The sequence below is a fragment of the Falco naumanni genome, chromosome 1 (genome assembly GCF_017639655.2).
Source record: "Falco naumanni isolate bFalNau1 chromosome 1, bFalNau1.pat, whole genome shotgun sequence".
NCBI lineage: Eukaryota > Metazoa > Chordata > Aves > Falconiformes > Falconidae > Falco > Falco naumanni.
The window spans coordinates 36,086,811-36,114,797 of NC_054054.1; the positions used below are offsets into that span (position 1 = coordinate 36,086,811).

The window sequence follows — 27,987 nt, forward strand, 5'->3', positions numbered from 1 at the left end:
CGAAGGCTCTTAAATCCCCTGATATTTTTAATTTCACATGATAGATACACCCACAGACTTCACATCTTCCTGAACTGTATGGTCTTTCTCTGCTCTCCTCTTTTTCCACCTCTTAATCTTCTGCAGGAACACCTTCTCCATCCATCTGGCAAAAGCATTACCTTTCACAGACTAATCTTTCTACACTTTTTTTTTTTTTTTGTTAAAAATCTCATTTTTAGGGAAAGCCATCAAGGAAAGAAGTTCCACACAGTTCCTACCTCCCCTTCCCATCCATATCTTGATACTTGGTAGACCAAGGGCAAGTGTTCCAGGGAGCTGGTAGGGGTTCCAGAGACACATTGTCCCCCTCCTCTATTAGTCATCCTGAGCAGAACCAAGCCTTGGAGTTTAAATTTAAGATATCCCAGCTGCTGAGCAGCCAGTGCCAAAACAACCTATGACTGACATGCACCCTCTTCAAAGCGTAAACTGGGAGAATAAAAGCCTAAAGCGAATATGCGATACCTACCAAAGTGATTTTTTTAGAAAAATCGTTACCTACCTAGTGATTAAGTGTGACCAGTCAGGGATAAGTCGCGGCCACTGGAAGACTGATTTATTCCACTTCAGAGCCCACCTTTGGTATACTGCTATGGCGTGCTGTCAACAGCATTCGTACTTTTACAATTTATATGCTTTGGGGGTGATGTTCTCTGAGCTTTATTTGTGATAGGACAATGATAGAAATGGAACAGCAAAAAAAAAAAAAAAAAGAAAAAGCAGCAAATCAGCTATGCTTAGGTTTATTTTTCACATGAAATTAGGCTCATCATGAAGTAATAGGAGAGCAGAAATTAATCCTTATTCAGAAGGAGAACCTACCAAATGATTAATTACATAAGGTGTACCATAGAGAAGGCAAGCAAAGAAAAGGGCATTACAGTAAACACTGCAGGAATATTCAAACCACAAGAGTCTTCACGCTTTTCAGGAAATCCAGCTTTACAGTATACAATTAACAATGAATTACTTTCCTATTGGATAACTAAAAGCCCTGAAGAACTGGCAGAATGAGGACTAGGATTAAAGTAAGCCTTCCTATGTTTATTCAGTTGGTGAGAAAGCAAACCCAAGATATTTAATGCAGTTTTCAAGCACGAACTCCTCATGATGAATTTGTAAGTGGTGAATATTTACCACCTAGAAGTCAATCTGCTGCTTTGGACGTCGGTTATTTTCAAGAACAGATTTGTCAAACTGTACAAACTCTTTCAGTGACTGTGCTGAGACAACTTATATTTCAGGGTATTAAAATGGTCTCTGAATTGTGTATGCTAATGCGTTGGTACTGACAAGAGCAATCTGGTAAAATTGACTCAGAATTAATGAAGTTCAACAGTGAGGAACAGCATTGCAAGAGGGGTTAAATGTAATTAGAACTGAAGTAATCATTATTACTTGAGTTGTGAATCCCAGGGAGACAGTTCTATTACAGGACAACAAACCAGAGAAAGATATGTAGGAAACAGGGAACTGGTTAACCTTTTGAACCAGTTAACCAGCTCTCTCCTTAAAGAGCATGCCTCAAGAAATGTGAAGAATGCTCACGCTTGGGTTGTCACCCTACCAGACAGAAAGGTTTGCCTCCAATTGTTTCTGAACTATTAACCATAAACCCAACACCCCCCTCAAAATATGAATCATTTAGTGGGAACTATGCTGTAAATGCATATCATACAAGCAATTAAACTTTTATGTTGTGATATATATAAACAAAAGCCCAGATGGAATAGTTTCTATAGTTTACTCCCGTAGAGCTATCTTGCAAATATGGTGATGATATTTTTAAAGGAGAAAGATATGTCCTGATTAATTTGGTGGTGACAGGCATAAGGCAATATATATAAAATAATAATTTTATATAAACATTTACATAAATATACATAGTATTCCTGGGTCAAACTATTTTTGTATTTTCCATGTGTTGGATATATCTTAAGCTTAATGAGCACCGACATTGCTGAAGACAGCAGTAAATTGCTTCATAGTTTTTGCTTTATGCAAAATTGTCCTTTTTCTTGGGCTATTTACTGTCAAAACATGTTCAACACTACTAGGTCCAAGTTGAAGAGTTGCATAATGTTTACCTAACACTCAACTATCAGGTCTTGCTAATACAATCAAAGGTCTGCACAAAGATTGTAAAGTAATAATTCAGTTCCAGATACCCTGAATGTGAAGCTTTTAAGTCTCCGTTGAAGCAGGGACAGTCTGGAAAGCATTTTTGAAGATTCTTTAGATTAAGTTCTCAGTCTCAGAGCCAAGGAAGATTGTATAAGAAATTGAGGACCTATACATACACATTTATATCAGATACCACATAAAAGTTACCTTGTAAAGATGTATATTCTTATCAAACCTTCAAAATCAGAGATCTACTGTAAGACTTGACATATCCAATTTAAATGCAAAGTTAAAAGCTCTGGGAACTGTTCACACTGTTCTTGATGACAAGAAACATGCAACAATGAAGTAGTCACCTAAGTACCTTTGAAGGGGTTACCAAAACTGTTCCTCACAGAACCCAAGTCTTTATTGACTTAAGGGTCACCAAAAAGGCATATAAAGACATCAGTATACGACTTGGTTTTTCAATTTAATTAAGGTCTATGAATACTGAGGAAATCAAATAGCATCAGAAAAGTAATGTGCTTGACTGTAGTGACCTGGGTGAACATGAAAGGTATTTGTTGTGAGCTGCATACTTCAGCAAGAGAATAATCATCCCTGCTCAGCTCCTGCCTGGCAGTAAATATTGATAAGCTGAATTTCACGTTTCCACAAATAGCATTCCTTTGTGGTTTTTTTCTGGGTTATGATGATAGTAAACTACAACAGTAAATGGTCTTCTTTTGGAGTTAAAGCTTATTAAAGATGAGCTGCACTGACATACACTACAAATAAGACCATATTATTTGTCTCTGGTGAGTGTCAAGTCCAATATCCTTCAAAAAAGGTTTCAGCTGTGATTTGTAGTTTTGCTACCTAAAAGTCTAGGCAGCAGACTTTCTCAGTGTCAGTTATGGCCAGAGCCTGGAGCTTGTAGGCATAAGACACTGATGTTTTGACTTGTTGGTTTGAGTCCAGAATAAAAGGCTCAATTTAAAAGTAAGTCAGTAAAGCCCTTCCTTATTCATTATGGTAGAGAAGCCCAGAGAGTATTTAGCTGGGGCCTCCAGCATACTTAAGACAGCCCTTCCAGCAGTAAAACATGCTGTCCCACTTTGCACGGGGAAGAGCCCAGATGAAACTGTGGAGATGTTCCTCTCTTCATCTCCATCCTTTTAATACAGCTAAGAGCCAAGGATCTTTTTTTAGATATATTTCAGAGGGATGCAGAGCACTGTATCTGCCAACAGCAGTAGTGTTTGGGTGAGACACCTAAATGCCTTGTGTGTGGCTTCATTTGGGGTTGATACATAGCTGTCGCTAACAAGTCTCCAAAGTCTTCACCTCACAAGATATGAAATAATGTAAGCACACAGCTATGAACACCATCACCTCCATCAACACTTGTGGATTTACTAGCCATTTTGTATGATCCCTAAGGCGGGTAACATTTGCCACCAGTAGTTGTAGGAATCAAAGACCTGGCACTGACAGCAGCAATTCTGCTCAGCAGCTACAACCCTTTACAGATACAAAACCTTTGTAAGTTAATTTGAAGTTATCAAAGGACTGTGTAGGAGATGCTGAAGGTATCAGTTCCTTTGATGAGAGAGTCTGGATGGGCGACTTTGCAAAAACAGGACGAGTACTTCAGAACTGTAACCATTACTCTGTGTTAGTTCATAGAAAAACAAATCCTTCTCCTCTCAATAAAATTACCTCATTGTTATCTATCAACAAATGAAGAGGTTCTGGTGACACTCAAAGGCAGAAATCCTTTAAGCTTTTATATGCCTAAAACTACTTCTGGCAGGTAAAGCAGGAAAAACACCAGCGTCAGATGAACTGTGATTAAGCGGATAAGGGGGATTCAGCTTCTATTGCAGTACTTTGGTTTCCAGAAAGTTTTTGGCAAAAATCCCTCACCAGAGGCTCTTAAGGAAACTGAATTGTCTATTCATACCTGACAGTTCAGAAACAAATAGTAGCATGCACAGTCGCCTGCCGTGACGCAGGGAGGTTGCTGTTCTCACAGGACATCTGGGCTGTGACCTGACAAAGGGTGACAGGGACCAGTAAAAAGTCTGCAAACAAAAGATTTACTTTGTCAAACCACCGTTACATGAGCTTATTTGAGACTGTGCACTCGGTACAGGTGATCACAGTTCTGAGCCTATGCTGGGCTGCCAATTGACTTCCATTTGCGCATGGGGCTGAAGTCACAGAGCAGTTGAGGCTGGAAGGCACCTTGGGATCATCTAGTCCAGCTCCCCAGCTCAAGCAGGGTCAGCTGTAGCAAGTTGCCCAGGACTGTTTTTACCTGGGGTTTTAATACCTCTAAGGAGATCTCCACAGCCTCTGTGGGCACTGTGACCTTCATCACAGGTAAAAAAAGTTATTTGGGTTTTGAAATGGAATCTTCTGTGTTCCAGCTGGTGCCCATTGCCTCTTGCTCTGTCACTGGGCACCACTGAGGAGAGTCTGGCTCCATCTTCATTACCCAGTCCCCACTGGGTGTTTTTAAATAGATAGGTAAGATCCCTGGCGGGTCTTCCCTTCTCCATGCTGGAGAGTCCCAGCTGTCCCATCCTCTTTGTACAATAGATGTTCCAGTCCATAAATCACCTTTGTGGCCCTTCAGTGGCCTCCAGTTTGTTCACAGCTTTTATTCTAGGTCACCTGGATCTGGGTCCAGCGCTCCAGGTGTGTCTCACCAGTGAAGAGCAGAGGGGAATACTCACCTCCCTCAGCTTGCTGGCAACACTTCTCCTAGGGCAGACCAGGACACTGTTGGCCGCCTTTGCTGCAAAGGTCCGCTGCTGGCTCATGTCCAACTTGGTGCTTACCAGGACCCTATGTCCTACTCTCCAAAGCTGCATTCCAACCAGTTAGTCCCCAGCCTATTGTAGTGCATGTGGACGTTCTTCCTCAGGTGCAGGACTTTGCATTTGCTTTTGTTGAACATCATGGTGTTCCTGCCAGCCTATTTCTCCAGGCTTTTTGAGTGGCAGCCTAGCCACTAGGTGCATGGTCTCCTTCCTCCACTCCTGCTTCTTCTGCAAGCTTCCTGAGGTTGCCACTGCTTCCTCACTCAGTTAGGGGTTGCCCTCTCCTTCCCCTGTTGTTTCTGGTTTAAAGCTCTCCTCATCAGGCTGGCCAGCCTGTTGGCAAAGATGCTTTTGCCCCATGCAGTCACACTTGATACTTTGAGGTCTCTGCTGGCTGTATTGTTGGTGACCACATGGATGAGCAGCAGGGGTGAAAGTCTGAGGGCTGGACAAGCCTTACAGTCTCTCTGCAGCACCCCAGGGCTGAATGCCCAGCAAGCAGCCTTGTGCAGGGTCAGAGCTACCCTGTAACAGGCAAAAGGCAGTGGTGTGATCAAGGACTTCAAAAGTCAGTGCAGTATCTGTGATGTTTTTAGTGGTGGTGATTAAGGAAACCTAAATCAGACCTTACAATTAATGTAAGTTTGTTTTTTTTGTTTTGTATTATATTTTTTTCCTTTAACTACAGAGAAATAAGCACAGGTGATAGAGACAAAGGTATCTCTGCTCTCTATCACACTCCTGGCACCAACCAACTTCGGCAGCTGCAGAATGCTCCACATCCTCAAGGCCACGTGCCTTTAGGTATAAATAGCTAATTCCTAGCAAAGCAGTAAAAAAATGCCATACAAAACCCCGTAACATCCTGAATCAACAAACAAATCAGACCAGACATGGATTTCTAAGTATCAGACAACCAGTATCTGCGATGGCCGGTAACTGGGAACAGTTTCCCATTTTAGAGTGTTTTTTCTGTAATACATTCAGATTCATTTGCCAGCCTGAGACACCAGACTTTATATGTACATGCTTACAACATTAACTCATTTGGCCTGTCTGGACTTTATAGTTCATAGCATCAACAGGTTCTGAATATCTGTATCCTCTCTGCCTTCACAGAAAAGCAGCAAGAGCCTGAGCATGCCAATAGACCGCTGATCTGAGGAAATACACTAAAAGATGCCTTTGATTAGCCCAGTGTTTCGTGTTGCAAATTTTAACCAAGCACAGATTGCAGCCTGCAGAAAGAGAAAACTAACAGCTAAACCAGGAAGCCAAAAATCAGAGAGAGAAGGGAAACAGAGGGGCTCTGGGACTCCACAGAGAACAGCCACTGGAAGTAAATCAGCACCCAGCAATAAAGGCATGAGCAAGAACTACCGTACCCCCAGTTTCTTCAGAACAATGAACAGTGCTCCAGAAAACTCAGATGAATCCCCCAGGGTAAAGCATGTACAAGGTAAAAAGCAAATTATCAGATGCAGGAACTGCAGAGGCAATTGTAGAGTGTTTAACAGCACAGACTTTTTTCTAAAAACAATCAACAACAGAACAAAGGGCACACAATTAAAATTACACAAGGTAAAAGCGTAAAAAAATATTTTCAGATACTTTTTCTGAGTGACATTATAGATGTTGAGTGATGGAAGGCATGGCATGAGGAATGCAATGCGAGTTATATTTGTTTTACACGTGAATATTTGCAAAATGAGCATGTAAGATTTTTATCTCTGCTTAAAAATCCATTGTGCTGAAGATTGACTCCAAGGCACCCTACCCACTGTGACCCTGTAACAAATAATGACAGCAGTTAATGCCTTAGCTGTGCTGGCACTGTCATTACCACTGGCATTAAGTCTCCCAGGTCTTTATGCATCCGTACAATACTTACATTCCTTTATAATCTTCAAGTACAAGTTTTAGACTGCATCATCTGCCAAAATCAGGTTCTGAGGTTCCTTATAGATCTCTTCATACAAACTCTGTGTATTAATGAGCTGGCTGACTCATAGGTTAAGTGGTATCTTTTAAGAAGATTTAATGTGAGTGGAGAAGCATCGGTATTTCTGTCACCCTGCGAAGAGCTGAGCGTTGATATCAAGGATACAATAAGATGCAAAGTGATTTTTGTTTACAGAAAAAACCTAAACCTGTGTGGCTCATGTTCAAAATGCAAAGCACATTTAGAATACTGAACATTTCAAAAAATAAAATGAAAAAGTAAGATTATTTTCCCAGGGCACATTACACAGATTTAGTCTAGAGTAGTGCTGTATGTCAGAGGCAGCCACGCTTTTGTGGCTGAATTTCATTGCTGCTTTTTCTTTCCTCCTTCTCACCCTATCAGGGGCTGTTCTCCTTTGAAAACTACTTCTCTCCTATGGATTGCTGCTGCTACCTTTTCACCACCCCCTCCTGCCTCCATCTGCCACTGCCTCCTCATGGGCCATCACTTCTTGCTGGCTCCAACAGCTCCAGCCTGGGAAACAAAATGAAAACAAAGAAAGCCAAAGCAGCTCTACTTTGCATCTTACCTCTAATATTGCCATACCTCTTCAGACAGGCGCAGATATGTATACATCTAAAACAGGGTATTTAAATATAAGGAGTTGAACATGACTCGGGATTACTGCACCGATGAAGGAGGGTGAAAGAGCAGGATTTCCTTACGGTTCTCCTGCAGCTCCCAGATGCCATGGTGGGGAACAAAAAGCCTCTGCGATTTTCAATACCCCTCTGTCATGGCTGGCACCCTGCCAGCCTGCACCAGACACCGGCTGCTGAGCCCGCTGGGGACATGGTGCCGGAGCAAAAAGGCAGGAGGAAACTGAAAATAAAGAAAGGGTCACCAGGGCTGGAGACAGAGTCAGTACAGAAACAGATATTCGGGGCAACGGGTTAGGGGAACAGTGGAGAAAGGGAAAAGGAGGTAAGATCTGAAGTACTGCTTTGCAGTTTGCTTTCTCCCTTTGCAGGCTGCCCTGCCCTTCAATGCATTTTCCTATAAACTGCCTCGCTTTGCACACCTCGAAGAGTTGTTCCTTCTCTTGCCTCCTCTTAGGTTGCATTTCCCTGCTGAAATTCCCTAAAACTTTTGTTTCCTCTAAATCCCAATCTGCTTCCCAGTCTCTACTCTGAAACTGCATCATGAAGGAGAAAGTTTCCTCCTGTTCCTGAATGCTTTCAGTGACTGAAAACATCATATGTGGGGCTATGGAAGGAGAGAGGTGGGGGTGTGGGGGGGAAATCCCTAAAATCATCACACCAGCAAAACACCAGCTTTGTTAGAACTGTCCTTTCTCAAAATGCAGCGGGACGTTTCCTGAAGAAAACTATCACTCACACAGTTTGTAAACATAACTATCAGTCCACGTTCCAGCACGGCTCTCTGAACGTGTTCTGGAAACGCAGCTACTCCCTGGAAAACACAAGAGAACTTCCCTTGGGCAGCAAGGGAATGCTACTAATACACTTTTATTACATTATATCTTCTGATAAAAACTTCAAATTACTCATACCAAAATTTATTTGCAGTTAACTAAAAAGACATCCAAAGTCACAGCACCAGCACAATATGCTCTCATTCCCTCCTCTGAGTTTTATTCCTGCTTACAGCTTCCCCTTGGAGATGGGCACCAGGCTCACAGCCTGCCCCCGCAGCACAGCGCTGCCCTGGAACGCTGCATGCTCCCAGAGGCATTAGGATAATCTCATCTAAGGCATGGACTGCTGTGGCCAGGATCTGCACCAGAAAAGAATTTCTGCAGAAAAGCAGAGGCAGTGCCAGGCATTTTGTCACCCTGAAAAGGCAAGGATATCCTGTTCTGCCCGTGCTGTCTGCAGCTACCTCCTCCCTCCCCTTTTAAATTGCCATGCCCATAACAGCAGTAGCAAAGGATGTCCTGCCTGATGTTTCTAATCTGAACTAGAGGCAGAGGTACAACCATCCACCCTGCTTTCAGCTGTCCTGGCTGCCCATCCCCAGCAGAGAGGGGGAACACCCTGTTGGATGGGTCCATCACGAGTAGGTGGGCTCAGTTTCAAGAGGTTTGCTTCAAAGCATCTGTGCCCTTTGCCTACTTTCCTTGCTGAGGCAGCAGCAGATGGGACATGCACTTCTTATAGAGGCCCTAGCTCGCTTCTGGCATATGATAAATCAAACTGAATAAGCACCGTGACATCAAATTGTGAATAGAGTCAGCTGAGCAGAGGCACCTTTTCACACTCCTAACAAACCTCTGTCCTGCAAGCAGCCCAACAGGCAGAAAACCCCCTGAACTCTCACAAAGCAAGATCGGAGTCAAAACTAGGCAGACTGGAAAATGTAAGAATTACGGCTTCAACAGCTAAGGGGCAATCATCCATCTCTATTCACCCACATCACAAAATAGATCCAGGATGGCCGTAACAGAACAAGGGCCAAACTGCAACAGAAATATGAGGACACATGCTTCACCCTCAAGACTATTTTCTCATTAATACATAATACTTTGATTCCATTTAAGAACCTTGTTGTGTGCTTTTATGGTACCGGATCATTTGACTAGCTATAGTAGTCTAAAGTAACTTCCTCTGAAATACCGTTCAATCAACCTCTTGATTAAATGTCTGGTCAGCAAGGAACTCAGTGCATTGAGTATGTTGTACTAGCAGCCCGGTTAGAGTAATTACAAGGGTTTTTTATTTCAGTTGCAAAAACCGGAAAGAATCCCAAAGCCAGGAATTAAAGTATTGCATGAGGTTGTTGGCTAGGTCTGCTTTTCTCCACCCAACACAACACAAGGCATCTGTCCAGCAACCACGTTGTTCTGCCTGTGCAACCCTGGGGGCCCACTCCTTCCCACTGCCCCCAGCCTGCTTGTACTCCATTGTTACTCCATGAGGTGTTTCCTCTTCCCCCACTCTGGATATGTGGCTTTGCTCTCAGAGGAGACACCTTCTCACTGGATCCTGAATGAACTAATCATTTCCTACTGGAAAGGATACGTTCTGTGTTTTTTTCCAGGTTGGCACTGACTGAAAGAGGTAGCTCTTGAAGCCCATCCTCTGGCCCCTCACTGGAGAAGAGAGCCCGTCAGTGGCAGGCAGAAGTTAGGACAAACAAAGGGCTGTTTGTACAGCATCTCCCATCAGCCTTCCTTCCCTCCCTCCCTCTTTTCATTCCCGGCAGCTCTAGCTCTCTCTGGGTACATCTAAAAAAGATACAGCTACCAAGAAAGTGGAAGTGAAGCAGAAGAGAAAGGTATGTCTCGCTCCTGAAATTATCCTTGTACACTTGTTCTGCTCGATGCTAGTTACAGAAGAGAATTGGAAATATATATGGGAACATGCGGAAGATGATTTGGGAAAACAGATAAATTGTAGGTAAGAGACAGTATTCAAGCCAGATGCATGGATATGTTCAAGCTAAAGATAATTCTTTTACTATCTTGCTCTTCGAAGTTAGATGCTACATATTAATATCTGAAGTCATTAAACATACTGTATCACTTTCAAGTGCTCAGTATAATTGCAAAATTGGTGACTATGGAGAGAGGTGTGTTCACAACAAATTGCTGTCTTTAAGAAAACTAAATGGGTTTCAATGAGAACTCAATTTCTGGGAAGAATCAGGGTATTTATGGTAATTACAAAGCGGTAATTCATTGAATTCATCCTCAGTGGAATAGCTGCTGTCCTTACAATGCACCAACTGTTCAAGCAAAATAGATTTGAAGGATTTTTTTTAAATGGAAAAACCCTCTTCATAATATTATCAGTTATGCAGCTCTTGTGTAATGATTTCTTAGGAATGCACTAATAAACCTATTACACAGTAACACACCTAAATATTAAATGTATAGCTTAACATTTTACAGGAGTTTCTGAAATGGAAACCTGACAAACAAATAAATAATAAAAGATATTTTATTTTTAATAGATGTTTTTGGTTCTTGAGCTCAATGCATGTTAAGAAACAAATAGATCTTAAATTTGTTTCACTGTAAGAGCAGCATGTTAACCCAGCACATGGACAGATTGGAAAAGACAGTACACCAAAAGCGTATCAATTAACGTGTTTCTTATTTTCAACACCAGGCAATGGGAAATGCAGCCTGCTTAACTCTGAAGGGTATATCTAACAGCTGACAGACCAAACTGTAAATATTTATCTTTTCCCAACCATGCAGTACCTCTAGAGGTGCTGAAATACATGTTATTGTGCCACTTCTCAGTTTTCCCTGTTTCTATCCCCTAACACCTGAGCTCCTACTAATACCATGTGACCTTTAAAGAACATCACTTCTCATGAAATATTACCCTCTTGTTCTCAGCCAAGGAGGCTGAAACTTGGGGTTTCCTCTTTGGTCTTTTCTGACTACCTCCACATCTAGCAGATCCAAAGCTATGTGGTGCCAAATTGCCTGGCAGGGTGATTCACATACTCCCAGCTGAACGAGCAGGGATAGCACTGATTCCTAACTCACCATGCATATTCCCAAACTAATCATTTTCCTTTACACAAAACTCCAAATTATTTCAAAGCACTTGTATTCTCAGCAGCGCTTGGTCTCAAACTTTACTTACACCATGTCAAAGCAACCAAAGTAATTAACCGACAAGAATTTATGCAAATGGAAGGAGCTCACTTTCAATATTTTTAGGTGGCTTTAGTCCTGCTAGAACATGAAATGATATATCTCAACAGAGCAACCTCGTCAGGCTTAGCATAATTGGTGTTGCTACCTTTTCAGAAGGTTTTATAAAATAAAGAGATATAAGAGGGCATTTGCTGGCAACGAGACTTTGAGTCACCTGGATTTGTTCATCATGTTTCCCTGATCTGTTTTATGAGAAAAGACTGTTTCTGTGGTATGCAAAAGCAGATAAAGTCTTTGAAATAAGCAGATGAGGCATTTTGAAATATGCACGTGCTAGCTCTGTTCTTTACCTAGGCAATCAGTGACATTCCATCATCTGTGCAACCATATGCAGGAAAAGAAGTTGCAGAAAGAGATGCTGCATCTGAAAGGTCTGCCAAGTTTACCCACATCGATCCTGTGCAGGGAGCTGATGAAACGCTTGAGGCCCTTGGCAATCTTTCATCTGCAAATAGGGCTCTTTCTCTCACAGGAAAGAAACAACCTTCTGAAGAAAGGCCTTTTGGTAAAAAGTTTCCTTTTGGTTATGATCTGCAAAAAAACAGAGAAAATATGTAAGCAGAAAGAAAATTATAACAAAATAAACATTTATTTCTTCATAATAACAATGCTGAGCATTGGTAAGGTGCATAACTGACCTGTTAGTGAAGCTGTCCATCCGCAGCTCACTGGCATATTGACTTTGCTAAAAATTATTTTAGCAGTCACCCATATAAACCCTCTTGATGCACTACAGCAATATCCTGTTATATTCCAAGGCAGGTACTGAGTTACCTTCAATTGTATGTCATGATTTTTGAGTCCAACAATCTGACAGTCTATAGAAAATCTGCCCATTTTCAGGACAGAATGAGTTCCTACAAATTTTGAGCAGACAGGCAGCTGGCAACAGGCTCAAGGAGCATTCCAGCTTAACTCCAGGTAGGGAAAGATCTCCCATCTTATTAGGAATATAAAAAACACACTGAAGAGCAAGATATTAGGAATGCCTCATCCTCAGGGGAAGAACTCACAAAATAATGCAATCACAAGAAACAAAGGCACACCCCCCCCCCAATTCCTCTTTCACAGAATTTTTCTTCCATTAAATACTTGAATAATTAAGCTTAATTATTTGAACAGAAGAATCTTAAATTGTACTTCTCAACATTGGCATTTATCAAGGTATAGTAGAAACAAACTTGCTCTCTTTAAGCATTAGACTTCTCTGAGCAGAACCCTCGTAACTGCAGTGTTTATACCCCTACAAAATAAAACCATTATTATAATAATACAGATTCTTTACTCAAGTCTAAAAACCAACATTATGCAAAGTCAGAACAATGTTTACTTTATTTGAGAAGTAGTTTTGAGGTCTAAAACTAATAAAGACAGTATGTTATTCAATACTGCACTCTAAGGTAATTAAAAAATAGATCCCCACGGCTCCATTACTAGTAGTTTATAGGAGTCTCCTACTCAAAAGTTCACATACAAGTTCATGGAAACTAAAAGGAATCATTCAATGAATTTTGCTTCTACAACAGAAATGAAAATGTGCACAAGAGCTTATTTTCACTTCAATCATGTTCTTTAATATATTGGCCACTTTTTAATATTTTATTTGGCTACTGGTGTTCAAAAAACAAGTTTGCACAAAACCTTATGGAAAAATATAATTGGGGAGCATCAAGGTATAGCATTTTACCCCAAATATGAATCCAAATTCCCAGTTTTCTTATAGTCTCTGGCATGTCATTCATTAACTGAAGACATGGAACATCAGCAGGATAGCTATAGTGGTGATATAATTACCCAGGACAAATTATTACAAAATACAGTAAATCTATACATTTAATAGCTTACTGCTTGTTTTTCAAGGGTGATCTCAAGAGTTTTATGAAGTAACACAAGTGGGACTCTATTAATTGACCTCTATAGCTGGCATGCCTTTTTTTTTCTATTATCTATATAATAGCTCTGCCACCTTAACTTGGCCTTTGATCAGACACTGCCCCATGCCTAGTTATTTTTGCGTTCGTCAGTCTCTGGAGCACTCTGTCCTGCAGCCTCACCAGATGGACTAGGGCCAGCCCATAACGTCGTGGTGTCAGTCAACTGACTCCAAAGTGCCAACAGGATGAAGGGCAGCAAAGTTTTCCCTGAGGCTAACACAAGTACAGCGAGGAACACCTGGGGAGAGCTTGCTGGGCAGAGCTGGCCATTGCTTTAGGTTAGTTTGCAGAGCAGAATTCCGATTTAAATTCGGTAAGATATCAGACCCCTTTCACGAGGCAAGGTAAAACCCCACTCTCTTTCCTAATATTGATAAAGTCTAGGCTGAAGCATTGTTCCAATGCCAATTTAAAGGTGAATGCACGTTCAAGGGTCTTACCCAAACATGTGCCATGGTCAGTCTCTGCAAAGCAGCACAGAATAGCACAGCCAGCACTAAACAAGCTCACGCAGACAATGGAAATCCTAGTCGCTAACACAGCTTTGCAAGGGATAATTTATCCCGTCTTTTAATAAGCCAATTAAACCATAATGACCTCCTGTGCAAAGACTCAATTAAGCAGCTTTCAGTACCAAAAAAAGATTTTAAAAAAGAAAAAAATAGAAAGAGGAAGTTCTCAGCAAAGCTGTATCATTGCGGAACCTGCAGCCCAGGACAGCGGCACTTGGCAGCGCTGCAGAGAGCTTCAGACCTCCTTTGCTGTTAAAATGCTTCAGTTTCGTGAGTGGTCTGTGACAGAGGATTCAATCAGCAGAAAGTTTTTCCGCAACTTTGATGGGGAAAGAGACTATTCATTTTATGTGAGTGACTCTTGTTTTGACAAGCAAAATGGCCAGGAAGGTAGAGAAACACACCTGGACATTTTCCCCTGGTTTGGTAGCAATTGATACATTTGCTTACACCACCGAGAGAACGCGGCCAGCTCAAAGCAATTTTCTCAAGGTGAGAGGCCAAAGAAACAGCAAAATTGCCAGCAACAGAAGCCTCAATTCCCAATGAAAGGACTCCCAAGGTTGTACAGAAAGTAATGAATATCAATTCTGCTGCAATATTATTTACTTCCTAGGAGAAAACACTCTCCAGCACTCAGGCTCCTCCAAAAGTTCACAGGAAAGAAAAGAAAAACGCAAGCCAGAAAGCGAATTGGGGAAAGAGATCTGTTCGGCAGCTATACCTGTGTCACGTACCTCATTTCTCTTTAGCACCCTGCTGCTGGAAGCTTCGCAAAAATGAAGATGGTCTTGGCGCTGCTTCTGCTGAGCACCCTCCTGGGTACCCTGGCGGTGCCTTCCCGGCGCCCCTCTTGTTACAAGAGGGCCCTGAAAGACCACAGCTGTCACAACATCCCTGAAGGCATGGAGAATCTTCGACAAATTGATGATGGTCTGCAAGATCACTTTTGGGAAGGGAAGGGCTGTGAGGTGATTTGCTACTGCAACTTGAATGAATTGCTCTGCTGCCCAAAGTAAGATCACACTCATTTCACAAACTTGTACAGTTCTGTATGATCACCCATTATAGTTCCATCATTCCCATTACAGTTCCATCATTTTACAGTTCCCACTGCTGGAATCGGCCACCACTACAAAGAAATTCATCACTTCAGATGGTTTGAAATGATATCGAGAGATAGCCAATTATCTGATACACTGCCAGTTTTCAGGTTTCATTTTTCAGGGGCTCACCTAGGACTTGCCTAGCATATTTTGTAAACCTGCATGTCCTGTTTTAGGGGACTAGCATTTAAATTACCCAACTATCTAAAACAAGAACGAGAACTACATAAAACCCTCATTCACAACACTTAGCAATGAAGATGTTTTCAGGACTATAAACAAAACTGTTTGATTTCTGTTCCATAGCGAAGAACAGTATTGCTGTTCTAAGCCATATGCACATACATCAGATTCCATAGAGGCAGCTGTTTAAAGTAGGAAGGTGAACTGGGGGAACAGGGGTTAACAAATGCCCACAAGGGAACAAAAAGATTTAGCTGAAGAACATCAGCTCCTCTGGCTCACTGGAACTGCTGACAAAGCTGAGCAGTGAAGTTCTCACTGAACACGTGTTTCTGTTGTTGTTTTACAAAAAGAATGTACATCCCAACAAAACTGAGTTAGTAAACACCATCAGCCCACGCTGGTTTGAAGTAATAAAATGTATTAAGAGGTATTATGTCATTCAGCTTTCCAGCAACATCTTTTTCCAGGAAATTCAGTTAAAAATATCAACACTTCAAAACTTACTAATACTTCAGGGACACTATGTGATGCATTATATAGGCAAACAAAAATGGCTTTTTACATATGCATCTTTTACCACCCAAGTTTCTCAAGTCCTCTAAAATCCAATAAAAGGCAACTTTGCATCACTTCCATAGGACACTAGATTGGAACCAAGTGGGAATGACTTCTAAATCTAGAAACTTCACTTTCAAACTGAAAGCAGGGTTTAAGTAAGTTTTTCATCTTTCACTTTCCCTAAAACCAGATATGGTGTCCTCACCCTGAAGCACATTTTGGGTTTCCAGCTTCAAACTCTGAGCTTGGAGCAGCCAAATAAAGCCTCTTTTATAAAAATACGTAAGGAGGTCCTCCTTCAACCGTCCTAAGGCACAGAAGACCTACTTTGCAGGTCTGCTCTCAGGACAAATTGCACTAAACAGTGTGTGTGCACATGCCAAAGTTCTTTATTTTTGTAATAATTAGTATTTATTAAGTTTACTTTCTCAAAGCTAAAATACCAGGGTGGAGTCCTGGCACACTGGTGAGTCAATGGAAGTTTTGCCATCACTTCCAATCCAGGCCAGCTGAGGCAGAAAAGCAGGATCCTCACCCAGAGCTGCAGCTGCATTTACATTGCTGGAAGGGTATCCCACAAACACAGTAATCCTACATATATCCATCTCTCTGTGAACTAAAAAAAAAAAGTAATTCACAACTGAAAATGCATGTTATGTTAAAACACTGATGAACCAATGATCTAATTATTTAAATATCTGATAATATCTTTCAGGGATATTTTCTTTGGACCAAAGATATCTTTTGTGATCCCCTGCAACAGTCAGTGATGGACACCAAGTCTGCTAGTGAAGACAACAGACATCGTTCTACAATCACATAGTATATGCTTTCCAAGAGGAAAAAGAAACCCACCACCACCACCACCACAAACTTCCTTTCTAATCACAGGACCACACCTCTTTTCACACTGTAAAAAGTTTCCTTTCTATACCTTTTTGGAATCTCGAAATACGTAAGAAATTCTACTTTCAAGTTTAGTAGCTGACTATTTCCATCATGGTGTAGACTACTGTACAAGCTCTTAATGCATCCTAATATGCATCCCCCAGCAAAAAGCCTGTCACTCAGCACAACATTCTCAGCTAGTCTGGATGAAGAAAGTCCAAGCCTAAGCCTTCACGTTGTAGCAACCTAGAGCAGTGCTGCTTCCTATCACTTTACTGCCATCATACAGCTAATGTTTTAAGCTGAAGCTGCTTGTCCCTGGCACTTCTGCAGACAGAAGTGCCAGGGACAAGCTCTCATGTTCTATTGAGGTATCTTAAAAAACATGCACATAAAGAAGACAGACTTTCACTATTTGCATTTGAAAATTCCACTGGGGAAAAAAAAAATAGGTAAAACTCACATTAATAATACTAAGGCACACTGTGGTCTTAATTATGTCTGACTGGTGACCTGCATTAACTATGCAATCTGTAAAACCTGAAATTGCTTAATCTTAACCTTGAACATTTAAAATACTACAACAGTTACAATAGGATTTTTTTTCATTCATTCAAAAAGACATCTAAAGAGGATGGGACTGATGCAAGGTCTGTTAAGGCAACATAAAAATCCACACTTAAGCAGCTTTTTTTTAATCAAGCCTTGTTTGAAATACAGTACCCCATAATTAAGTTAAAATGCTGGCTTTTTATTTTTAGGCTAGCCCTGTAAGGAAATAGCTAGGAAACTGAGGACAAAGAGGTATCTCAGAACATTAGAAGTAATTGCCTTTATGTTTAAGGGGTATCTTAATCCAGACTGTAGATACATGGTCACCTCAACACCTGCCAATACCAAACACGGTGCAAGAGAAAAACAGCCAAAAATTTATGTCATTAAGTTTAACAAAAGCCCTTGAACTTAAGGCTTATTGTCTTACATATAAAAAAACCTCTGTAGCTGTCAAGTCAGTTACATGGAAAGTGTGTAGTACTGATGTAACTATTGAGCCTTTTCCACTCAAAGTATCCTGTTCATCTAATAATCTAACACCGCTATACCACGAAAACTGCTACCACCGGTTTACCAGTTTTATTTCACATTCAGTATGAAGTATCACAATGACTGTTTTTCTTCCTCTGTTAGTAAACAAGCATTGGTTACTTATTATACATAGCTAATAATAAATGTTTCAAGTAAATCTGCATGTACTTTTTTTGCCAAGTAATTTTTTAGGCTACTGACTGTTAACACCAGGCTTTTTAAGCTTGGTTTATATAGTAATTATTCCTGAGTCATTTGGGCTTTCTACCAAATCATCAATTAAGGGTAAAAAAACACCCCATAAATCTGGCAACCCACAGTCAAAAGTATCCAAAGACAGTGTTCTGCTAAGGAAACATATGGTATCTGCTCTCGTGCAAAGCCCTCTGTAAGCTGCTAGCAATAATAAGGGCACGTAACTTCTGTTGCTTGTACCATCTAGTTTCTACATGAATCATGTTGCATATGCCTGGCATTCACACTCTCCAAAGCAGCAGTAGCAAAAAAATTAAGGCAGATGCAAATCTGGGTAGTAAAGTTGGAAAATGCTTTTCAGTTACTTTCCTTCCACAGCTCCTGGAAAATCCATAATCCACTGGAGCAAAAATTTCGCCACTTTCCACACGCAGAAGGACAGTGTCACATAGGCTACTACTTTAATAATAGTTTCCCATAAAAAACTTGCTTTTGTTTCTCTGCCAGGCCCAGGTGAGAACATTGGCCACACACTCAGAGAAAGAGCCTTTATCCTTCGGATGTCCCATCCCTGACCAGGTTCCCTGGCTGTTCATGCAACAAGTACTTTGAAAACAACAAGCTGAATTTGTGCAAACACAGTCACTGTAGTGAAATGGGCACTAAAACACCTCTTTGGAGGATTACCAATTTTAGCTGCCACTAGCTAGATATCACTAACTGCCTTGAACTTAGGACAACACCGCATAAGTTTATTGTGGAAATACATGACAATGCAAGTGAAAAATCAGGCCACCGAGAGCTACTGGGAATGCAGCCAGTTTGAGGTTAGGGTTTATCATCATTCAGTTCTATCAAGTGTCACAGGTCAAAAAAACCAAAGAAGAGCAACTTAGTTGCAGTGATGCCCAAAGTAGTAGTTTTTGAAAAACTCACAAGATTAACATCGAGCAGATTAAACCATAGAAATACTGCTTTCTTATTTTTCCCCAAATGAAGAAAAAGCTTTTAAACATCTGATAAGGTTAATAGTTCCATCAAATGCTAAACGAACAAGTTAAAGCAGAGGAGGACACAGCTTCAAGATGAAAACAGTCCTCCCTCTGCCTTTTCTTCAACCTATGTGCACAGCTTAAAGCAGAAAGAAATCATGTTCCATACACCACATGTTTAGATCAGCACAACAGTATACATGACAAAACAATAAGTCATTAATAATATAGTCTTCAACATCAGACTTCGATACTCAATTAAAAGCAAAAGTATTGCTGGGTATTGTTCTCATATGTTACCATAACTTCTGGTGGTTTTTTTTTTTTTGGTTGGTTGGTTTCTTTAAACAAGCCTGAGCTAATGCATGCAATGTCTATTAGAAGATACCACATTGACCCAGCACAGGTTCTATCTTTCTCCAATTAAGATCTTAGCAGCAGTCTGTCTAGATGAATGGAAAAGTCAGCAGCTACAGGATTTCTTACTGAGTGGAAGGATTTCTCAGCACAGTAAGCTGCAGCAGTCTTTTCATCTGTACTTATAGCTTTGAAATTTGAGAGCTGCATTTTTTTTCCATTTTAATATAGCAGCAGGAAGGCCTCAGTGCTTGGAAGCATACATCCCAGCAATGACAAGATGAATAAACAAATCTGAAAAGCCCCCATCAATTCTTGTTTCCAAAGGGGAGAAAAAGAAAGTGTTATTCAACCATTTCTGCCCAGTTAACAACTGGAACTGTCATTTAAAGCCTTTTACCTTAGGAAAAAGAACCTAGTGCCAAGTCTGCTACAGCTTTTTTTTTTAAAAGGCATTGCATCATGAGAACTTGAAGTACATTCATAAATAAATCCTTGGCACACTTAAATTGAAAAATATTTTAATATTACATAATTAGTCAAAGCTTAACTATTAGGTACAAGTAACTCACTAAATAAGTTACAGACACACCCAACTTGAGCAACAATATCAGTGATATTTATTTAAAATACTTTTGCTGAGGCAATTTGTTTCATAAGAGATTGTTTTCAAACAAATCAGCAAGGTTATGAAAAATAAGAGACAAACTCTTCGGGGAGAAAAAGTTACAAAGAAAGCTTTTGCATATCCACAAAACCTCAGTCTTTTGATTTGCAGCCTGAGTCTCAGTCCCAACCTTTTCCATCTAGTGAACCCCACTATCCATCTTTAGATCTGGTTTGTTCTTATCATTCTTCACCGAGTAGATGAAATATGTTAAGGTATCCTTTTCATTCACTGGAATTGTCCTAAAATGGCAGCCAATTATCTAAAAAGGAAGAATGCAAGGAAATTAAATAACCACTTTTATATGCAGAAGAACTGAAGATTCAGATTTAAATCAACTTCATTAAAGTTTAAAAGATTGATAGAGCAGCTTACAAAAGAAAAAGCTACTTCTCTTCAAAAGTCTTTAATAGTCATAAAAAAGATAAACAGGAACCATTTTAATATTGAGACCTATGAATTAAATATAGCAGATTGTACCTTAATTTCCAAACTTAAAAACTCAGAAAATTTTCAGAAAACAAAAACAACCTCAAAAAAAAAAGAAAAAGTTCTCAAAACAAACAATTTTGAGTATTGTTACAGCTGTGTAGTTAAAGCTCAACTATAAAGCAAGTAATGACTATAGAATACAAACAGAGCAACAGCAGGTAAACGAGAGGCTACTGCTCAGCACTCGGGAGGGTGGTGTGTGTCTGTATCAAGTCACATACAGAAACACCTAAGAATCTTCAAGAATTATAACTGAACATTCAGCTCTTCAAGTCAGAGCTATTAATGAAAACTGACCATGCTGTAACTACTAAAATATGAAAATCTCTAAACAGTCCTTAAATCACTTTTGTCATTCTAGAAGTCTTCCCCTTCATCAAAATGAACTCCAGCTTTAAAAGCAAACACACAAAATATTATACCTGCCTGCGTCTATTCTCTGGCTTTTTGCAGGATTTTTTTGTAGATTAAAGTTGGCAAGTGAGAAACCTGGGACTGGTTATTTAATTACCACAGGATACAAGTATATAAATGTTTAGCCTCATCAGCAAGTTAGGAAGGTTTCTAAAACCAACTCCCCAAAAAATTCAGAGAGAAACAGTTTGACAAGAGTCCTTTGAAGGGGACTTGTAACAGCTAGAGGAGTGTCTATTTTATGTTAGGACAGGTTACAAGGAATCATATGTACTGTAAACTAAAGAAGATCTGCAGCCATGGTTCACAAATACCTGCAGGTCAAACCAAGCCAATGACCAAAGCAGCTTTGCCCACGCACACCATGCAGTGTAAGAACAAGTAGTGCAAATACCTCATGAGAGGTACCTAAAGCAGACCCTTAGAAACACCGTTTTTGGAGGACAAAAACTCCTTGTGCTTTTTCAAATCACAGTCCTGCTAATTCAAGCGCTTATCTGTACCTCAACTCACATATTAAAAAACCAGAAGACTGCAGCGGCCGCGGCACTGTTCTCAGCCTTGAGATCTCCCACACATTTAAGAACCTTGCCGTTAATCCCCACAGATTAAGGGAGAGGACAACAAGATGTCTGCACGGAAGTACAATTGAGTGTATCACTGCACCAAAGTGAAAAATCAGTGGCTATACCTCCCTGTTTAGAGACGATCATGAGTTCTTCCATGTAGTTACATCAGCAAGCTCTAACTGGATCTTGCAGCGCAGGACAAATCCTTTAAAATTACACTCACACGCAGTCAAGATGCTTACATACAGCTGTACTCACACAGAGCTTCAGCTCCTTTAGAAATATTTCATAAAGTTCTATCTTTCTGACGGCAGATCCCAGTGGTTTTGGTTATTTATTGGTAATTAATTATCAATAGAAGCCCGTTTTTCAGCTTTCTATACTTTATATATATAGTAACACATATGTTTGCTTCAAACAGCCAGTTACTGCAAAGTCTGAACCTTGCCAGAAGTTTGCTGCCACCTCTCAGCTTCCAGTTCTTTTCAGCAGGACGCTTGGGGTGAAGGTGTGACTGATACACAGACCATAAATCTGTGATTCTATGGTATTCAGCGACACCCAGTTCATCTTACTGTTCCAACACTGTTTTTGAGCGGCACACACTCCTTTCAGAAGTTTCTTCCTCTGGAAAGAGCTTTTACTTTTGATTTACTTGGCTCAGGAGCTGCAGCCAATGAAGGAAGCTAGATAAGTAGTTCCCTTTTGTTCTTCTAAAATCCAGATTACATATGCTCTTTATGCAAGGATCCCACGGTATAGAAAACCACATGCCATAACAAGTCACATTTTCTATTATGGAACAAACACTCATACGTACTTCAACGAGCTGTGCTTTGTTGAGTCCTGGTCTGGTCTGTAGCTTGAAGTGTCTTTTGTACCTTCGAAGTGTGTTTACTTGTAACTGATATAAATCAACCTAGAAGAAAAGGGGGGGGGGGGGGAGGAGAAGGAAAAATAATCTAATGTAACTGAACAGGATTCAGTCATTAACAGTTTGCCTCTCAAAAACATTTTGGAATCTTAGATACATAAGTGTAAACAGTCAGCTCAGCAGATCTCATTTTGACAAAAACCAAGCTCTACCCTGCACCTTTTAGCCGAAAGGAAAACAGCCCAGTTCAGTTTAAGAGCATTTTATTGTTCCCAAGCGTGGCTCTGCCTCCCTTCAGCTGTGGACAATATTTGGAACTCATTATTGTACTTTACTTAGTTCTGGGTTTTTTTGTTTGTTCCCCAGTTCAAGCATGATAACACAAAGCCCAGTAACAACTTTTGAGACATCTATGAAGATGACATTTCAAAGGAGGCCCCTGCTCTGCAATTTCAGCCATCAAATTTTACACAAGTCACATGCAAGATATAGCACATCTGCACCATGAGACAGCACATACTAGAATCAGGGAAGTCTACAGCACAAAGTTTTCTTGGCTTGAGGTGAGAGAAGAAAACAGCTGCTCTTGCTCTCCAAACACATCCCTGCTACATAAGCACAATGCAGGAGTTATGTGCACGGGCACGGTTGTCCAAAACTATTTTTCAGCACGAGCTGACAGCTGAAAGAATTGCACAAGGTCCTCTTAGGGATACAAATACACAACCTTAACCCAGTACTCTGTCGGTTTTGAATCCCAAGAACTCTCATCAACAGCCACTTCTCCCAGCAACAGCTTACCCTCCCACCCTCCCTGACAATGTAAGAGAGCTTAATCAGATGATTGAGTGGGAAAGCAAGCTGAGAAAGCAGGCCGAATGAGAAATTCTGCTACATCAGTTGCAGTTACAGTACCATTCTCCAAACTCACTGCATTAAAAATTGGTTAAGGCATTCATTTTTGCTTTAAACTCATTTAGCAGCCTTATTACAGAATACAAACAACAGCAGTGCTACTGCATGCTTGGTAACCTGGCCAGACTTGATGTCATGCTGCCTTGCATGATAAAGGATGAGTATCCTTTGGTATTTTGAAGTTTACACAGCACAAATTCCACTTCCCAAGTCACAGTGGGGAACCCATACCCCAGAGCATCACACAGAGTAGCAGCAGCAGCTTTCCACCAATTCCCAGAAGCTACCAGCACTGCAGAAGCCTCTTCCCCTCCTGCAGGAATCACTTCTAACAGGTAACGATGGCCATGACTGAAACTGAAATGGAAAGGCCTTACAAGTCTTCAGAAAAATGATAAGTTTTTTTTCCTTAATAAACTGGATAGCAATTGAAAATAAAGATCAAGGGCCAACAGCATCTAAGGCATACAGTAATTACGTGGGATGAACGTACTGACCTTGTCCAAATTGCCAGTTGAAAATCCTCAAAAATACTTCCCAGGCAGTTTTATTTCCTGCAGTAGGACCATTAAAAATTACAAACTAAAACCAAAGCAGCTTGCTTTCTTGTTCTGGAGATATCCATCATTTGTGACATGTTTTATAATTCTTGCATGAGAAAACAAGACAGGCTTGCAGGAGAGCTGTGATTACCACTGTGCCAGAGCTACCTGAAGCCACATAGAGCATTAGCTTTAGACAAAACTTAAAGCAGCAATCCCAGATATCTAAGAGACAAATAACACAGCCCAGCATCAAACTACTCCCAATCCCCTAAAATCCTCTTAGCCAGAGCCTTCAGACTGCAGCCACATGCCTTTAGGCATGGATTCTTGTACAAAGTTTCATCACTTATGCTGCTGATATCTACAAATGCAGACCATAAGGATGCCATTAAATTAACACTTAGAGCAATTTCTGGAGAATGCTTTAAAAATAAAATCCCTTTTAGAAGGAACCAGGTAGGCATGACAGCCTCTGTTCAAAATTAACACACAGAAGAGCACCTGCTAAGCCAGTCTGCAGCAGAAGTAATCCAGAGCACATACAGGAAAAGCAAGCCTTAACTGCAGTCTTTCCCACTGTACTACAAAAAAAGGTTGAAAGCTGTAGTTTACTTTTTTTAATGGGTGAGGTTTCACTGGTCTGCAGTGGAGCTAACAGGTTGCAAAAACACCATCTTTCCCACTCCTTTCTAGCACAGCTCCCTGAATGCCTCTTCCCCCCCAACAACGAGGTAAAAAGAAAGAGCTACCGGCATTCAACTTTGTGTTTAACGCGACTAAGGGAAAAGCCATCTGCAACACATTTACCACAGAAGGAAAGGATCAGAGGGATGAGGCACTGAAGCATTTATATCCCAAGCCCTGTGTGCAATTCCCTTCAAGTTGTCAACTCCTGCAGAAGACAGAGGTTGCTGGTATGTGGCAGAGCACCACTTTGGAGAGGAAGCACTAAGATGGAGAAAGCTGAGAACAGCAGTTTTCTTGAGAGAACCAGCAGACACTTAAAAATAATCGAAGGACTTTTGTTCATTGCACCCTGCACAATTAATACAGAAAAAAACACCATAAAATTCAGTTAGATTTTGTTATACTAAGACTGAGTTAATTAAGAGTCTTCTCTTTTCCACACACCCCAAATAAGAAGAGCTGTAAGAGTGGGAAAACAGTACCTGTGTGGACTAGGTAGTCAGTAAGAACAAGGTTAACACAACAATTAGAAAAGACACTGCTATTTAGCTACCTCTGGAGTGTCGATGTCTTGCACCGGTGAGTCACCATCATCATCGCTGCCTTTCCTCTTCCTTCTATTTCTCACACTCTGAATTAAGTTTTTGTGGAAGTCACAAATATACAGATGTCTTGCCTAGAAGAGTAATACGGCGTCTTTCAATCAAATCCACCTATCTCCCAGACTTACAATATAAACGCACGTACAGAGACAACCCCTCAGCAACCAGAGTCACATGAAAGTTTTTATACCGGATTCTTCAAAATGAATAACGTGCTGTGCTACAGCTCACCGCCACCGGCTTGGCCCAGAGGACGCCGAAGTGCTGCTGCCATCGACTGATGCAGCAGTAACAGGCTGCAGAGCCACACGAGTACAACCCTCCCTCCAGCCACGACGCATTGCAACTCGGGCACCGGGAAGGAAAACGAAAAACAAGCATTCACTTGTTCTTTAGAGGGCAAAAGGCCCGCTCTCCTTTCCCATCAATATCCTTCCCTCCGTGTTTTCACTTCCACTACCTCGGCGAGGTCAAGCAACGCACTGGTTTTTTTGTCTGTGTTTTAAAAAGTTTACCTTTGCAGGGGTCTGCACGCTTTGGGGTATCTCCCAGGCGCGCACCGGCCCCGAATTTCAGAGCCGGGTGCCTTCCTGGCAATGCCCGCACGGAGCCGCGTTTGGGGGCCGGGGGCTGCGGGGGTCCCCCGGGGGCACGGAGCAGCCAGGCCGGCCGCCGCGCATTTTAAGCTGCTTTGCCCCCCGCACCGGGAGCTCCCCGCTCCCAGGGACCGGGCGAAGGCAGGCACCACTCCGCACCGCCCGGGCTCTTCACGCCGCAGAACGGCGGCTGCAGCTCCGCCGGGGGGGCCGTGCCGTGCCCCCCCCTCCGCCCAGCCGGCCCGAGCCGCGCTGCGCGGCGCCTGATGGCTGCCGAGCGGAAGATAGAGTGGCAAGGGGAGACGTGCAACATCGCAACACGAGGCGGAGCAGCCGAGCGCTGCCCTCGCCAGGAACAGGCACAAACTAGCGCGCCGGGAGCCATGCAGGCTCCGCGCCGGGGAGGGGGAGCGGCGCCTCCCGGCCACGCTTCGTCCCGCTCCGGCTGCACCGGGCGGCGGGGGACACACACATGCAGTCGATGCCCCCGGTTCTTGCGGGGTGGGAGGGGACCCCTGAAACAAGCGGAGGGACAGGGGGAGGGGAGTTCCCCCTCCCTTTCCCGCAGAGGGAGCGCACTTTGAGGCCGTGCTCCAGCACCACCAGCCAAACTCCACCGTGCTACGGGAAAAAGGGGAGGGGGGAGGGAAGCGGGAAACACCACTTGCCCACCGCCAAAAAAACCCAAGCCACAACCCCTAAACTTTTAATAAAAGCCCCCCAAACAAGTAACCCACGGCAGCAACCGGCCCGCGCGGAGCGGGGCTGGGGGCCGGAGCCGGACCCGCCGGCCGCTTTTGTCTGCCTGCCCCGCCGGCGGCGGGGGCCTGGGGGGGCATGCGGCAGCCCCAGGTGTGCTCTCCCCTCCCCGGACTTACGCTCTTGTCCAGTTCGATCTTCACCTTCTTCTGCGAGATGCTCTTCTGGATCCGCTTGCTGAAGCTGGCGTTGCCGGCGGCGCGGCCGCACCGCTCCCCCTCCTCCCGCAGGCAGCACAGCTGCCCGGCCCCGGGGCCGCCCGCAACCCCGGCGCCCACCGAGCCCGCGGCGGCAGCGGCCGGAGCCAGCCCCGGCGGCGGCGGCGGCACCTCTACGGCAGAGCCCGCATTACCCGCCGCCGCGGCGGCGGTGGCGGCGGCGGCGGGGTCCGCCCCGCGCTGGGTCACCTCTTCGGGGGCGAAGCCGTTCATAGCCGGCGCCACCTCCGCGGCCGGTGGGAAGCCCGGAGGAAGGCGGCGGGATCCCGCCCCGCGCCAAACTTCCCCGGCGAAACGCCGCGGCCCGGCGGGGCGCCCCCCCTCTCCCTGCCTCCCCTCAGCGGCGGCACCGGGGCGCGAACCCGCCCTTCAAGGGCGGCCAGCCCGGACGTCGCGGGAACGACTCTGCCCGCCGGCTGTCCGCTAGCCTCAGCCCCGCGGCTACCGGAGCGGCGGCGGCGCCCCGCGGGTCGCCCCACTTCCTCTTTCCCCCCCCTGTCATGTGGAGACTCTTCAGCTGTTTCCTATGTAACAACAGCAACCTGCCCGCCGCCCCGCCCCGCCTGCCCGCGCATGCCAGCTGGCCCGCCGCGGTGCATCTCGGGAGTTGTAGTTCTCCCGCCGCGCCGCCCGCGCCCGGCGCGGCGGGGGAACTACAACTCCCGAGATGCACCGCGGAGGCGGGAGCGCGGGCGGGGGGCTCGGCGCGCCTCTCTGCGCTGCTGTGGCGATGCCGTCCCGCCGTGGCGGCGGCTTGCTCCTTTCCGCGGCGGGCTGCGCTCCGCTCCCTTTTCCCCCGCCGCCAGGAGGCCGGGCCCGCCGTGCGGGAGTGGCGGCAGCGGCTCAGCTTACTTTTAAAAGGCGCCGTTCTCTCTCTCTCTCTCACACACACACACGCCCCCCCCCCCCCCCCCCTCGCCTCCTGCTTCCCCCCCGCCCCCGGTCGCTCCTCCCCGGCGGCGCGGCCGTTGGGATTTGAAAGGCGGCCGTGCGGCGGCGGCCAGGCCTGGCTGTGGTGGGGCGGTAGGCGGGAAAGCGAGGGGCAGAGCGGGGGAGGCCGGTGCTGCCTCTCAGCGTGCCTAAAGGGGTTCGGGCGCCCCCGCTTCTTCTCCCTGCTCGGCTTCGGCGTGGGTCTGCCCCCGTGGCTTCTGCGGCTCTAATGTTTTAATCTGCGTCGTGCTTCTCGGGATGCTTGTTTAGGGTTTTCCACGACTT

General features: G+C 43.4%; 2 protein-coding genes across 2 annotated transcripts; one reads left to right on the forward strand and one right to left on the reverse strand.

Annotated features, from left to right (window-relative positions):
• The first annotated feature begins 789 nt into the window (after window positions 1-789).
• SCRG1 (stimulator of chondrogenesis 1) lies at window positions 790-17,242 on the forward strand. Its single transcript, XM_040588961.1, has 3 exons — window positions 790-10,221; window positions 14,819-15,081; window positions 16,632-17,242. The coding sequence occupies exons 2-3, from the start codon at window positions 14,846-14,848 to the stop codon at window positions 16,684-16,686; spliced, it is 291 nt and encodes a 96-aa protein (XP_040444895.1). The 5' UTR covers window positions 790-10,221; window positions 14,819-14,845; the 3' UTR covers window positions 16,687-17,242.
• A 2,789-nt stretch (window positions 17,243-20,031) lies between these two features.
• SAP30 (Sin3A associated protein 30) lies at window positions 20,032-27,342 on the reverse strand. The gene is made up of 4 exons (XM_040588947.1): window positions 26,674-27,342; window positions 25,151-25,273; window positions 22,397-22,495; window positions 20,032-20,363 (listed from the first exon to the last, which is right to left on the reverse strand). The coding sequence occupies exons 1-4, from the start codon at window positions 26,983-26,985 to the stop codon at window positions 20,241-20,243; spliced, it is 657 nt and encodes a 218-aa protein (XP_040444881.1). The 5' UTR covers window positions 26,986-27,342; the 3' UTR covers window positions 20,032-20,240.
• Between the last annotated feature and the right edge of the window lie 645 nt (window positions 27,343-27,987).